The sequence below is a fragment of the Giraffa tippelskirchi genome, chromosome 10 (assembly GCF_054371585.1).
Source record: "Giraffa tippelskirchi isolate mGirTip1 chromosome 10, T2T-mGirTip1v1.2.pri, whole genome shotgun sequence".
Classification (NCBI taxonomy): Eukaryota; Metazoa; Chordata; class Mammalia; order Artiodactyla; family Giraffidae; genus Giraffa; species Giraffa tippelskirchi.
In genome coordinates, this window is record NC_137284.1 from 56,269,985 (window position 1) to 56,285,576 (window position 15,592).

At 39.5% G+C, this 15,592-nt stretch overlaps 1 protein-coding gene across 12 annotated transcripts in view; it reads left to right on the plus strand.

Moving 5' to 3' along the window:
- Positions 1-15,592, plus strand: part of CDK14 (cyclin dependent kinase 14) — a 642,291-nt gene that overhangs the window by 529,709 nt on the left and 96,990 nt on the right. For 9 of the 12 annotated variants that reach the window (XM_081531328.1, XM_081531329.1, XM_081531330.1 and 6 more), the window contains 2 exons: positions 2,259-2,398; positions 9,552-9,695. In XM_081531328.1, coding sequence (XP_081387454.1) covers positions 2,259-2,398; positions 9,552-9,667 — 256 coding nt within the window. In that variant the 3' untranslated portion in view covers positions 9,668-9,695. Of the gene's footprint in view, positions 1-2,258; positions 2,399-9,551; positions 9,696-14,756; positions 14,922-15,592 lie in introns of all 12 variants that reach the window. The other 3 variants (XR_014066045.1, XR_014066046.1, XR_014066047.1) reach the window with 1 other exon arrangement.

The window sequence follows — 15,592 nt, forward strand, 5'->3', positions numbered from 1 at the left end:
TATGCATTTACATGAAATCTAGATATTTATCATTCTTCAAAATAGTGAAACACGCTACAAGGATGATTCATGGCTTGTTGCAGCTGGAAGGACCGCAGACGTAATGTGGTTCATCTCTCTTGTAACAGAGTCAGGCCTAACACTCGTATCTACTGTCAGTCTGGCTCTGCTGTTGTGTTTTATCAAAACTGTATAAAATTGATACCAATATGTTATTCACCGTGATTACACATAAACTGTACATTCAATGTAAGTGAAGTTTTTACCATGAAGTCTACCTATCTCAAAGTTTGCATTTGGTGTTTAACAACATATTAATGAAAATTTTTTACTAGTGAAATGGTCTTAGTAAGAGGAAAGAATGACTTGGATGGTCCTGGACCCTATTAAAAGAAAGAGAAAAAGCATAGAGAATTTTAAGAATGCCTGCTTTTCCTTTAGACAGGTTTCTCTTTGCCAGGTAGAAATTTAAAACCAATACACTGATCAGTTTTTTAAAAGCATCCCTTGCAACAGCCAAACACTGAACCCCCATCAGTGAGACCTGCACCTACAAAGATTTAGAGAGAAGGTCTCTTAGACTGGATCTTTGGATACTGTAACATTTTTCTTTGCTGTCCTCCTTTTCTCTTCCTCTTCCCAAACTCATGACCTCTTTTCCTCTTTCTCACCCCTAATCCATCCTCCACATACACACACCATTAATAATTTTAAATCAGCCCTAAAAAGATGCTTGAGGAGGGGAAGGGAGAGAATTTTTGGTCATTGAGAAAAAATGTTTATTGGTTAATTGTATTTTTTGCAGGGTCAGGGCTTTTGGAAGATACTAGCAGATGCAGCTTTTCTTCACATTCTTTTGGCTGTCTCAGAGCCACTGTACTTAACTGCATCTTACTGCACAAACTCCGGAATCTGTGGGTAAAAGCCTTTAGAAATGATCTGAGAGTTTTGGTACATACAAACCACTTTAGAGTCAACTAGTTCTAGATGGATTCGAATCCTTTCAACCTGCTAATTGGGCAACTTATTACCTTCTCTTACTTCCACTTAGCTCCCCCTGATATTAAGATGGAAACAGAGTTATCTTGCCAAATAGTAAATATGAGAGTTTGTGAAAAATGCCTAAGAAAGTGCTGGACACATGCTCAACTACTCGTAAGTGGTAGTAAGGAAGAGTTTAACTCCCATCTTTAGGTTAACTCTCTGGGTTTGATTGCTCGGAGAAGTGAAAAAGAGATTTCATGAAAAACAAGGCTGGGCTGGACAGTGTGGTCTGCTACTCATTTGAAAGTTGTACCACATGGAAGATTTTACTCTTCTGTTTTTTTGGTAATCTTGAGACACACATTTTCTATCTACTGTTGTTTTAAAGGTCATCTTGAATTGATCCAGTCCCATATGGTTTAAGCTCATCCCCTTTGTTAACCTACACATTAATATTACGATTGTTAATATTTGGAAGGGCGCTTATTCCAATAGTTTTTCATTCAATGTAAGAAAATGTGAATTCTTCGAGGAAAAGTAACTTTAGTAACTAGAGAATTTAATAGAAGATTTATTTTAATTCTCCTGGTTATTTCATATTAATTTCCTTGTAAATATATCCAGATGTGTATACAGTACATATATTCTCTGAAAAAATTCTGGCTACTATTTGATAAATTATGTTCTGAAATTTTCTACCTTGGGATCTAATTTTATCTTGAAAATATCAACCCTCGGCTCAGAGTAGAAATATGTTAGATCAATGAGGATACTAAGAGTAAAACCTGGTTTAGAGTAACAGATACTTTAAGAACTACTGTGAAGTCTGCTTCTTTTTACTTCCAACGGCCAATTTAACTTGTTTTCTTGTCCGGGAATAAATAAGTCCAGAAAAATTAGGTGAGCCTCATGTCTCAATCCTAAAGGAAATCAACCCTGAATATTCATTGGAAGGACTGATGCTAAATCTGAAACTCCAATACTTCGGCGACCTGATGCCAAGAATCAACTCGCTGGAAAAGACCGTCATGCTGGGAAAGCTTGAGGGCAGGAGGAGAAGCAGGAGGCAGAGGATGAGATGGTTGCACAGCATCACCTACTCAATGGACATAAGTTTGAGCAAACTGCAGGTGACAGTGAAGAACAGGGAAGCCTGGTGTGCTGCAGTCCACGGGGTCCAAAGAGTCAGACACGACTTAGCAACTAAACAACAGCATGTCTTACTTGGACTTTCTATTTGTTCTGATTTCTCCCTTTTTTGCTTGTGTTTTCAGGCTCAGCTATGTGAATCATGCAGAAGATCTGGCTTCCAAGTTTCTCCAGTGTTCCCCAAAGAACAGACTATCAGCTCAGGCCGCCTTGAGCCACGAGTATTTTAGTGACCTACCCCCACGGCTATGGGAACTGACTGATAGTGAGTATGACAAGTTTGAAACATCTAATTGAAGCCAGGGCATGATTTTAGCATCTATGTGTAACATACACATAGAGGGGTTCACATGTTTGTGCTTCTGTAATATTATGTGTGTTGATATTAATATATGCATTACATGTATATGTGTGTATATATACGAAGAGAGAGAGATGGAATGGGGGAAGGGAGATAGTGTGCATATATATTTAGTAGAATCTTGCCATTCAGTTGTGAGCTTACCAGACACAGGAAGAAAATGGATTCCTTATTTCGCTATCTCTGCTCTGCAGTCAGCAGCTGCATGTCTTTGTATTTGATTATGTGTGTGTCCAAAAAAATGATCTGAGCAGTCATAAAGGAGAAGGAAAATATGATTTACATATTTAGTACTTTATGCGTACAGTACTTTTTAACTGGCTGCAGAACACAGAGTAGAAATGATTCATTTCTGTTTGATTCTCAGAGACTATCTTGGTTGTAACAATAACCTTAAAAAGGGCTGCTATGTAGTGAGCTGACGAACAGAGTTGGCAACTGGCTAATGCACTGAATTGACATGTAAGAACTGAAGACGTGTAATTCATTTTAACTACAAATGCTCTCGGTATTCATACAGAGTTCTTCTCTGGGTCTTTTAAAACAAAACACATTCCTGGGTGGGTTTTTGTTTTGTTTTTACAAGTGTTCATATTTACACAGCCTTTTCCAATTACATTTTAAATATTTGGGGGAGGATTTATGACTGGGAGGATCTCATCTTTCTTCCAAAGTGTGAAACAAAATTCTTGTGAAATTTTGCAAAATGCTGTTGCAGTAAGAACACTTTTGCTCAGTGGTGATACATTCTTTCCAAATGCCAGTGAGAGATATTTCTTCTCATACTTTTTTCTTATTGCCTTAAAAATTCATATACTGCATATATGGATGGATATTTATAATATCATTATTAATCCTTGAATATACATCACTTACCATGGACATGGGCTTCCCAGGTTGCACTGGTGGTAAAGAACCTGCCTGCCAGTGCGGAAGACAGCAGAGATGCAGGTTCGATGATCCCTGGGTTGGGAAGGTCCCCTGGAGGAGGGCATGGCAACCCACTCCAGTATTCTTGCCTGGAGAATCCCATGGACAGAGGAACCTGGTGGGCTATGGTCCATAGAGTCACAAAGAGTCAGACATGCCTGAAGCAACTTAGCACGCACACATGAACCATACATAAAAGTTACGTCTTTATTCTCTTAGACTTTAGACTTCCCCCCATGATAGCACTGGAATCTCCTTGACAACAGTAACCTTTTATTTGGCAACTAAATCCCAAGTAACAACTCTAGGGTGTTCCTACCCTAAATCTTTTCTAATATCTCACATTGAATTCTAATTACTTTTTTTTTAACTCTAAAGTGGCTGTAGATGTATCAACCCACTACTACCCTGTACTGGAAATCTTCTTCAGTAGTTCATATATTCCAAGTCCATATTATCCCATATTCCCTACTTACTTTCCAAAAGTCTACTCATTGATCATTACTACTGCTGTCCCCATTAAAAAAAAAAAAAAAAGATGAAATCCCTGTAGAAAAATAATCAGTTGGTGACGCATCTTCCCATATTGGAAAAAAAAATGATGCCCATGGACTCATTAGTTTATGGCTCATTGAATTCGAACACATGATTTGTTTTCCCCTTTAGTAGAACTTGTAACTTGATAGCACTCCTGCTTGGTGACATCTCAATCCCATCTGACTTGATGATTGAGTTTAAGCCAGGATTTTGATGGTCTATGAATTCTGAATTCTGTAGTAGTACTTTTTTGTTAATATGGACTTATTACCCACTTGCCACTTAGTTTATCAGCCAGTGGTTAAATCCAGTTTCTATCAGTAAGTAAATGCCTCCACATTATCACTCGGCAGCAGGCTGCCAATGGAGACAGCCTTGTCCCCGTCATTAACAAGCACAATGTATGCAGAACACCAGAGGGGAATTAAAACCACAAAAAATACCTCAGGGTGGTATTTTTAATATGAGAATTTAATTTGTAATTTCACAGATTAAGAATTTTGGCTGCATTAATCCCTTTATCAGCTCACAGCAGGCTATTTGCAGAAGCATAACCATAAGGCGATATTCATTGGCAGAAACACGCCTTTGCATAACGTTAAACATCAGGGGCAGTGAAACCTTTTGAAGGGGGGAGAATAAAGATGAAAAATCATTATATTTTTCAAGCAAGATTCTGCTAAATGCCTCCGGTAACAATTTTGAGTTACAGAAATGCTATTTCTGTGTCTAGTAGATAATCATTATGAAGCATAAATCCAGTCGCAAGAAAGGACAATCCCAGTCTTAAATACCACAGTCATTTCCAACAACGTGGTCGTCCTTGTAAACATGTTTACAAAACAAAGAACTTCTAGGCTCTGGAGACTTTGGGAACTAGTTTATCTTTAGGTGAACTGGCTGGTTTTGGTGACTGTTATCTAGGTTAATATTCTGCAGACTATATTTAGAAGTTCTTGAAATTCTTAAAATTAAATTTTATGTTAATGTGGAGTCTTGTAAAAGTTCACCACCTGGCAAATGGCAGCAGTAGCAGCAATGTCAGTATCCTCATATGCTTCCTTTTCAAGGAGATTTGGAAAGAGGGCTGTCTGAAAAGAAGTGTTGCAGAACCAATAAATGGATTGTCTTAGCAACCAAGTCATGCTTTAGCCTGATCAGTTTTAGGAACCTCACTTTAATACATAATCTGCTCAGGCTGCAATAACAACATAACATAGACTGGGGCTTAAACAATGAACATTTATTACTCATATTTCTGAAGGCTAGAAGTTCAAGATCAAGGTGTTTGCAAAATCAAGGTCCCCGATGAGACAGCCACCTCCCTTATCATCACATGGCAGAGAGAGAAAAACCATGACATCTCTCTCTCTTCCTTTTCATATAAAGCCACTAATCTCATGCTAAGGGCCACACTCTCATGACCGCATCCAACCCTAATTTCTACCCAAAGACCCCGTCTCTAAAAACTTATCATATTGGGACTCCAGGATTTGAATTTTGGAGGGACACAATTAAGTCCACAGCAATCACATTCTTAAAGATAGGACATGGCATTAAAAAAAAAAAAAGAATGTCCACAAAGAGAAAACACTTATGCAAGCAGAAAGAAAACTCAGGTGAAGAGAAGAAGACTATAACAAAAGTAAGTTCAAAGTGGACTCCAGCCTTCTTGGCCTACTTTTAATATAGCAGACCTTTCAAGATGAGTATTAAATGTTATTAGAACCTTGGTTACACAGAGCCCTGCAGTCATTCCATGAATTCTTATAAAAATGAAGTTATATGCTGATGCCAGACTGTTATTTGCTTTGGAAGAACGTATAACAATATAATATCTTTATTGTGCTAGTCCTTAAAACCTCACCAGTTTACACAATACCAAAATTTAGAAGTAATATATTAGTGTGCCACTGAAGAAGGAATTATAAATTCATCAAGCAAGAATTATGGTACAGTTACCTGGGGATCTGAAGGTTAAAGCTGGCTAATTCTAGTGGCACCCTGTCACTCTCCCTCTAAAACCCCAACAGCCTTGCCCCACTTCTTCACAAAGATTTAATTGCAGGGAAGTAAATCGAGGGCTGATTTAGAAGAAATTCATTACTTTTCCCAAACACACCACAGGGCATTCTCCTGTGTATACTATCAAGTTACATAAATTATTGAAGCTGAACTACCCTTGTCAAAGTAAATGAACAAAATACACTTCATAGCACAGAGTCCTTGATTTTATTACATTCATTTGCTAATTCACAAAACTCAGATCTACAGTAAAAGAAGGCCAACAAATTGGTGCAGTATGAGGCACACTGAACTGGGAATCAGACCACCTGGATTCTAGCTTTATAGCTTCAGCTCCACTATTAACTAGCCAGGCGACTTTGGACAAACAACTTAGTCTCTGTGGGTTTCCAGCTTCTCGTTTAGAGACACAGTGATCCCTGAGGACCTTTCCAGCTCTTCTGTTGGTAGAGTTTCTGACTTATTCTTACAGATGTCCTATATGTTATCCTAAAACAACACCATGCCGTGAATGGATCTCCATGCCATCTTTTTAAAAATAAAACTCACCCGGTTCAAATATATTCACTGCTCCAGTTCCTAGACTTCCATTTTCTCTTTTGTGCCAAACTTTTGCACTCAAGACTCACAGCTGTTGGTTTCAGGCTTTATCCATTGATCTTGCCCCGGCCCTCATCTTGACCCATCAGTGTAATTCACAATTGACCACCATCTCCTCCTGGTAGTATTTCCTTCACTTCATTTCCAGGACAGGACGTTTTCCTTTCACGCCCCTAAACATTTCTTTTCATACTCCTTTGCAGATTTCTCATCTGCCAGACCTCTCTTAGAATGCCCTGGGGCTTAATCCTCAGATCTTCCTATGTGCATACACTCCCAAGAGCCCAGATGATCTCATTTAATCTCATGATTTAGATATCATCTGTGTATACTGACAGCTTCCAAATTTCAATCTCCAGGCCCATCTTCCTTGATTCCAGACTTGCATATCCAGCTCCTACTTAACATCTCCATTTGGATGTCTAGTAGGCATCTCCAGCTTCATATTACCAAAACTGAACTCCTTATCTCTTCCCCCAGACTTGCTCATTTTGTAGCCTTTACCTTGTTCATAAATGGCAATGTCATTCTTCCAGTTATTGGAAGTTACCCTTGATTCTTCTTTTGTTACACCCAAACCCAGTTCTTCTGTAGACCCTGTTAGCATACCTTCAGAGTAGATCAGTAGACCATCCTAAGTTCTCCCCTGACATCACCCACCCCATGTCACTTACCATCGTCTTTCACCTGCGTTTTTATAGTAACCTCCTAATTGTTTTGCCTGCTTCTCCTTAGAAAGGTTTTGATGTTTGCTGTTTCTTCAGTTCATCCCTGATCTTCCTCTAGATCTTTCTATGACTTTCCCTCTCACCTTTTTTGGGTCTCTGCTCAAAGGTACCTTACTTGGGAAGCTTTCACTGATCTGCTTCCACCCCAGCACTTCCTGTTTCTTGTCCCTGCTTTATTTTTCTTCATAACACTTAGAACTAGTTGATTTATTTGTCTGAGTATTTATCATCAGTTCAGTTCAGTTCATTCGCTCAGTCGTGTCTGACTCTGCGACCCCCATGGATTGCAGCACATCAGGCTTCCCTGTCCATTGCCAAATCCCAGAGTTTATTCAAACTCATGTCCATTGAGTCGGTGATGCCATCCAACCATCTCATCCTCTGTCATCCTCTTCTCCTCCCACCTTCAGTCTTTCCCAGCAGCAGGGTCTTTTCAAATAAGTCAGTTCTTCGCATCAGGTGGCCAAAGTATTGCAGTTTCATCTTCAACATCAGTCCTTCCAATGAATATTCAGGACTGATTTCCTTTAGGATGGACTGGTTGGATCTCCTTGCAGTCCAAGGGACTCTCAAGAGTCTTCTTCAACACCATAGTTCAAAAGCATCAATTCTTCGGCGCTCAGCTTTCTTTATAGTCCAACTCTTACGTCCATACATGACTATTAGAAAAACCATAGCTTTGACTAGACGGACCTTTGTTGGCAAAGTAGTGTCTCTGCTTTTTAATATGCTCTCTAGGTTGGTCATAACTTTTCTTCCCAGGAACAAGTGTCTTTTAATTTCATGGTTGCAGTCACCATCTGCAGTGATTTTGGAGCCTAAGAAAATAAGATGTTTTCCCATCTATTTGCCATAAAGTGACGGGACCAGATGCCATGATCCTAGTTTTCTGAAGGTTGAGTTTTAAGCCAACTTTTTCCACTCTCCTCTTTCACCTTCATCAAGAGGCTCTTTAGTTCTTCTTCACTTTCTGCCATAAGGGTGGTGTCATCTGCATGAGGTTATTGATATTTCTTCCTGGAATCAACCTTGATTCCAGCTTGTGCTTCATTCAGCCCAGCATTTCTCATAATGCATATAAGTTAAATAAGCAGGGTGACAATATACCGCCTTGACATTCTCCTTTCCCGATTTGGAACCAGGCTGTTGTTCCATGTCCAGTTCTAACTGTTGCTTCCTGACCTGCATACAGATTTCTCAAGAGGCAGGTCAGGTGGTCTGGTGTTCCCATCTTTTTAAGAATTTTCCAGAGTTTGTTGTTGGTCCATACAATCAAAGCCTTTGGCATAAACAATAAGGCAGAAGTAGATATTTTTCTGGAACTCTTTTGCTTTTTTGATGATCCAACAGATGTTAGCAATTTGATCTCTGGTTCCTCTGCCTTTTCTAAATCCAACTTGGACATCTGGAAGTTCATGGTTCACGTATTGCTGAAGGCTGGCTTGGAGAATTTTGAGCATTACTTTACTAGCATGTGAGATGAGTACAGTTGTGCAGTAGTTTGAGCATTCTTTGGCATTGCCTTTCTTTGGGATTGGAATGAAAACTGACCTTTTCTGGTCCTGTAGCTACTGCTGAGTTTTCCAAATTTGCTGGCATATTGAGTGCAGCACTTTCACAGCATCATCCTTCAGGATTTGAAATAGCTCAACTGGAATTCCATCACCTCCACTAGCTTTGTTCATAGTGATGCTTCCTAAGGCCCATTTATATCTGTTTCCCCTAAATGAAGTCTGCAAACACCAGGAAAGAAGGAAAAGAAAAGGTTCGCCATGATAAGGATTGTACCAGGAGCCACGGAGGAATCAGAAGGGGGTGAAGTGACCTAAATGGCCACTAAGCAAACCTAGGGAGCCCTTTCCTTTCCTTCTGGTTTATACACTACAGGATTCTGAAAGCCTGAAGCCGTATGGGGCTCAGTAGATAACCTCTCGAAACAATGAATGGAAGAATGGCACAAAGAAAGGGCAAAATATTTCATTCCAAATTCAAGCTAATTGTTCTAGATCAGAGAAATATGAGAGATCAACTGAGCTGTGGTTTGGAGGGGAAGTCAGACTGTCCTGTTATATGTGTGTGTAAATCTGTGTGTTTGTGTGTGGCTGTGACAACTTAACAGTTTCAAAGACCAGTGTATACCGTTTCATGTACTGGATGTCCAGCATTGCATTTCAACCTCACTTTTTGAAAGAGAAGATTATAAATACATAAATGAAAACTTTTTATTCTGTCCACAGTGTCTTCTATTTTTACCATCCCAAATGTAAGATTGCAACCGGAAGCTGGAGAAAGCATGAGGACCTTTGGGAAAAACAATAGTTATGGCAAAAGTCTATCAAATAGCAAGCACTGATGGGCACAGCGTTCTCAAGAGAGCACAGGTAGGATGATCTACTCTACTTGGAAAATAATTGTGAAAAGACACTGAGTCGATCTTTCAAATGAAATATTTCAGATTTATTTTTTTCTATTTAGTGAATCTTTTATGTTCATTATGGCCTTCATACAAGTTGAAGTCATTTCCATATTTTTAGACACCTTCTGGATTCTGACCAAAATGGTATTTTATTTATGTAGGTATAAGCAAACCATTTTAGTCATAAGCAAATCATTTCCCTACTCACACATTCTTCACTGAGGTTAGAAATGGTTGATCTTGGAGGACATCTAAGTCACAGGCCTGCTGTGGGTGGCCTATGCAATTTTTTTTTCCTTGGTTGCTCTCATTTTAAAATTGGGTAATTTTGCACAATGTCTAGATTTCTGGGTTTCCTTGAAAAATCGGCAACTCTAGCAATATTGCACTCACACTCTAGCAATATTGCACTCACATTCCTGCCAGAGGTTTGTGTGTATAGCTGAACTGTGTCTACATCCTTTGAAAAGGACATGGGCTCCCTAGGTTTGCTTAGTGGCCATTTAGGTCACTTCACCCCCTTCTGATTCCTCCATGGCCCCTGGTACAATCCTTATCATGGCGAACCTTTTCTTTTCCTTCTTTCCGATTCTTTGACCTCTGCTATTCTGCAGATGGAAAGTAGAACCTAAACGAGACAATCTCTAAGCATGTCAGACTGTCCCAGTGGTTATCACATAGGAATTACATAGAAACAAGCATAAGCTGGCAACCTCTGAAAAGGCTGTGTCTTTATTGCCAGTTGGGAATGTCTGGGTTATTTGGAGGTTTACGCTGATATATACCTTTTTGTTTAATGCAACATAACTCTGAAGCAAATAGAGAATCAGCTTTTTTGTGGGGAAGGCTTTTTATTTGCTAGTCCATAGGTTACTTGCTCGTGTCACTGTTCAGGCATTAAATGTTCCAATGAATCCAAAGATACAGACAGTATTGCAGGAGTTCCTCTTTCTTCCTCTCACTCTTAATTTGAAATATATTAACAGGCTGAACTGTCAGAAGATTAATTGTCCACATGGTCTAGTGGGTGATTAGACAATGCCACTGGACTCAGCTTTTGAGGACTCTCAACGTGGGGGTCAGTTTTGGCCTCTCAGGAATTCAGTGGTGATTTATGAATGATTGGAGAGTAGATTCCCAGATTGATAAAAGATGGTGTATAAATGCCAGTCAGGAAGTATTACTAATTGACTTACCATTTCATTCATAAGTGTAAGATTCTTCCTTCTTCTGGTTATTTCTCTCTATTGGATAAAAAGCTACCAAAGCATAGCTTTATTTGCCCAGCAGCATTTACAGTCTCTCTTCAATTGGTCAGACAAAGTGTAGGGCTGCGATTTTGACCAGTTATCCCCTGGTTCTGAGAATGGTTTTAATTCATGAGGGTTACAGCAGATGCTTTTTAAAGTATTTAACCTGCATTGCCATAATGAGAGCCCCTGGCTTTATAAACCCCTTAACCAATTCAGTAGAGCAAAACAAAAAGTGAGCTTCATTGGTACTGCTGCCTCATACACACACACACACACACACACAAGCTTGAATTTCCATCTCAAGGCTGTGTCCTTTCTTCTGTGCTCTCTGGAGATCTCTCTGAGCTGAGCCTGGCCAGTCAAAACTACTAGAACGTGCTTTGGGTCAGCTTTTCCATATAAATTAAATCAGGCTCACTGGACAGAAGCGTTGCCCATAAGGTCTCAAAAATTGCTAAGCTAAAAGGAATTTTGAAGAGCTGTTCAGATCTAGTGATCGGTAGTCAAAAGCCTTTACAAAGATGATTTTTCTTTGTAGTATGTTTTTTAAACTAGATTCAAAACTATATCTAGAACCTCTTCTAGAATTATCTAATAATACTACAAATATGTTCTCTATGAAATTTTGTCTTTTTCACATCAACTTTTAAAGCTTTAATATTATTATCGTTATTGTCTTTGTTGTTTTCTTTGAAATCTAAATGCCTCAGTTTGATTCAACATTATATTGAGGAAACATCTAATTTTTTTTTCTCAGAAAAGCTGCACAGAAGTTGGAATTTAAGAGTTTTCTGTCAGCAAAAAAAAAAGAAATCACTTTATTTTTTTGCCTTTGTAGGGTTTTACATTAATCAAATGGGTTCATCTTAGAGATTAAATAACATAGCCTATATATTGGCCTAAGACATCCTGCATAGTGGAGCTGATTCTGATCAATAGCTGAATATCAGTGTCTATATTGCAGACATTATAGAGTCAAAAGTCTACATAAATAAAGGTATTTGTAAGGAAAATATATATTTCCCTAGATTTTAATGTTGATGAATTAATTAACTGTTTAGAGCAAGCTGTGGCATCTTAAATTTTCCTGAAATGTCCCAATTCTTTATAAACTTTAGAGAGATTGGGAAAAAGAGGAAGAAGGAAGAGGTTGAGGGCTCACAGAGGCTCAGACTATAATCTAATATTTTAACTACCTTTCTTTGGGGAGTTAGACAGAGGTAAATATGGAAAATGCGTTGTATCACTTCTGATTTTGAAGTGATGGACAGTAGGATTTCAAGTCTTAGTTTTTCTCCTATACCACAGTGCCCAGCTATTTCTAAACTTGCATACTAAGGTCACTGAAGTCATTTAGTTAATAATTCTGGATTTGCATAAACTGGCCTTATTGGAAAAGCTAATGAGGAGTATTTTTCTTTGCAATAGAAAGCAATTTTGGTTTCAGAGTCTTGTAACCAAATGAATTGAAAAGAAAACCACATGCCCCTAAGTTTAAAAATGGAATAGGAGCCAATGGATGATCAAAATCCTGTGCTTCCTACAGTTTGTTATCCTCTAAAGATGTGAATAGACCACAGATTGTATAGATTGTCCCCATCTTTTTATCAACATGGAAGGATAGGATTTTCTTAAAGTCTGAGAGCGCCTTAAATGTGCATAGACATGTTCCCCAAGGGAAAAGTCAGAAACTATATTGAATATCACATCCATTAGTATCACTTATATTTGTGCACAGCAATACCAAATACACCCCATGCTGAGCTTAATTTTCCAGTCACTCTAAATTGAGACAGGAAGTGCACAGTCACTCTGCTTGCTCTCCTTTTGCCAAATACAAGGGATAAGAATGGTCTCTGATCTTTTAGACAGATGTTTTATAATTTTCTTGAAATAGTATATGCTCATTATGGAACATCTCTTTTCAATGAATCCACTGGTCTTCAAACCCTGTTAAATTCATAATAAATATACAAATGTCTGTCTGGTGCATGAAAAAGCTGTATTTGGTTCAGGTGCAAGAATTAACTGCACACATATTTTGGTGACGCTCTCCTTGCTTCTAGTATGTATCTTTGCTAATCAACATTATGTAAGTATGATATGAAAATGGAAGAAAAAATGTAGTAGACTTCTTCTGTTTGACTCAGTCATCAAGTGATAATTTCCTAAAAGTAGGCTGCCAGGTAAACAGTAGGATGCAGAAATTGCTCAAAAATTTTGATTAAATAATACAAGGATTTTTTTAAAAAACCAAACTCCAGACAAAATGTAATGCATTGGTACTTAAGACTCTTTGGCATCACTGTCTGAACATGCAGTTTATTTGTTTGTTTGTTTGTTTGTTTTTGGCCGCACTGGGTCTTCCTGCTGCTGTGGGCTTTCTCTAGTTGTGGTGATTGGGGGCTTCTCTTCATTGTGGGGTACGGTTGTCACTGCAGTGGCTTCTGTTGTCGCAGAACACAAGCTTTGCGTGCTAAGGGTGAACAGTAGCAGCTCGCGGGCTCTAGACCACTGGCTCAGTAGTTGTAACACACAGGCTTAGTTGCCCCGTGGCATGTGTAATCTTCCCAGATCAGGGATTGAACCAGTGGCCCCTGCATTAGCAGGTGGATCCTTATCTGCTTGTACTACCAGGGATGTCCTCCCTAATGAGTTTTTAAAAATCTAGGTTCCTGGGATATGTGAATCTGCATTTTGGAACCCCAAAGAATGTTGATGCAGGTAGCCTTTGAACCACATATTATGACCTCTTCAGTAAATATTTAAGAATTATACATTTATGAAGTAAAGTAATTAACTTATTTGGGTCAGGACTGGATAAAGACAAAATGGGAAAACCTATCCCTTTCTTTCCCTTCTTTTTTTTTTTAAAGAGAGATTAATAAGTTGTGCTTTATTAATATTTATTAATAAACGTTGTGCTGTCCAACAAGGTAACCACTAGCCACCTGTAGCTATCTAAAGTTTATTTTTAATTAATTAAAATTAAACTAAATTACAACTCTGTACCCGCAGTAGCAGTACCACATTTCAAGTGCCCATTACCCACCCATGACCAGTGGCCGCCACATTGGACAGGGCAAAGAGAGGACCTTTTCAGCCTCACAGAAGGTTCTACCGCACAGCACTGATGAAGGGCATTCCTCCTGCCTGCTTTTGTGAACAGGAATCAGGGAAATTAAACTGAATTCACTCAGTAAAATTGTATTTCAGTTCTAGAGCATAATGACTTCAGCCAAGCTCGGAATGTTTGAGAAAGAGAAATACTCAAGGGAGAAAGAAGTTGGGTGATAAAGAGAGGGACAGAGACGAACGATCGAGTAACATGTCTGTCCCCCCAGGGACAGGAGCCGCCGAGAGGAAGCCTGGGTTGGGATCCTCTGAGGGAAGGAAACGTGGTGAGGTTTCCTCAGTTGACTGTGGTCTCGGTTGGGATTGTGTGGGAAAGTAAGGAAGAACAGGTGGGCAGCCTAAGAAGCTGCACGGGCAGACCTCACAAGAGGCTGAATGTCTGTCAGGATCTGACAGGAGCTGTGGTTTGTCTGCCATCAAACTCAACCACCGTCTCAACTCTGGTACCTGCTCCTGGAGAAGCGGACAGCGATCGCTGTCCACCAGCCTGTGACCTCTTGTGTCTCTGCATTGACTAACAGTGCTTTAACCTTCTCTGCACCTCATGGCTTCTGCTGACACATCTGCTTCTTCATACACCTCGCTTCTCCTTGTCTCCCTGTCTCTGGGATAGCCTATCGCCAAACTCTTTCCTTCAGATTCAAACCCTCCTCCAGAGCTGCTCTGCTTGGTGTCACCATCATCATGGAGGGAGAGCATGGCTGTTGAGTGGGTCCAGTCAGCTGAAGGGTGGCCAACCGTTCCTGAAACAACCCCTCAGAAGAGGACTCTGGGCTTGGCAGCCTCTGAACCTTCTAGAAAAGGTATAGCCAGAAGGCGCTTGGCCTGGTCTGTACTCTATCAAGGGCAAAATCAGACAAGTTTGAGCAAACTCCAGGAGATAGTGAAGGACAGGGAAGCCTGGCATGCTGCAGTCCACGGGGTCACAAAGAGTCAGACATGACTTAGCGACTGAATAATAACAAAATAGAGGGAAACTCTAGTTTTAATGGAGTAAAAATGTCCTCAATGTGTGATTTATTAATCAATTGATTGACTGGTTTGGCTGCATGGGGTCTTAGTTGCGGCATGCAGGAATGTTGGTTCAGGGACTCTCTAGTTGTGGTGCGTAGGCTTAGTTGCTCCGTGATATGCGGGATCTTAGTTCCCCAACCAGGGATCAAACCCACGTCCCCTGCATCACAAGGCAGATTCTTAAGCACCAGACCACCAGGGAAGTCTCATGTATGATATTTTTTGACTAAAGGTCTTATTAAGCCATGTTGCGTTTTCTTAACGATAGACACAAAAGGAGATAACACCCATTAGTACTTACAGTATAAGAAATTGAAGTGTTGGATCTAGTTTTCTTTCAGTAGCAGGAAGATCTATGATTTTTTTTTTCCTGCAAGAACTGTTCTTGTCTGCATGACTCTGCAAATTTTTTTCCTGTCAAACAACTACAGTTTTATCTCTGTTGTCTCAATAGTTGTGG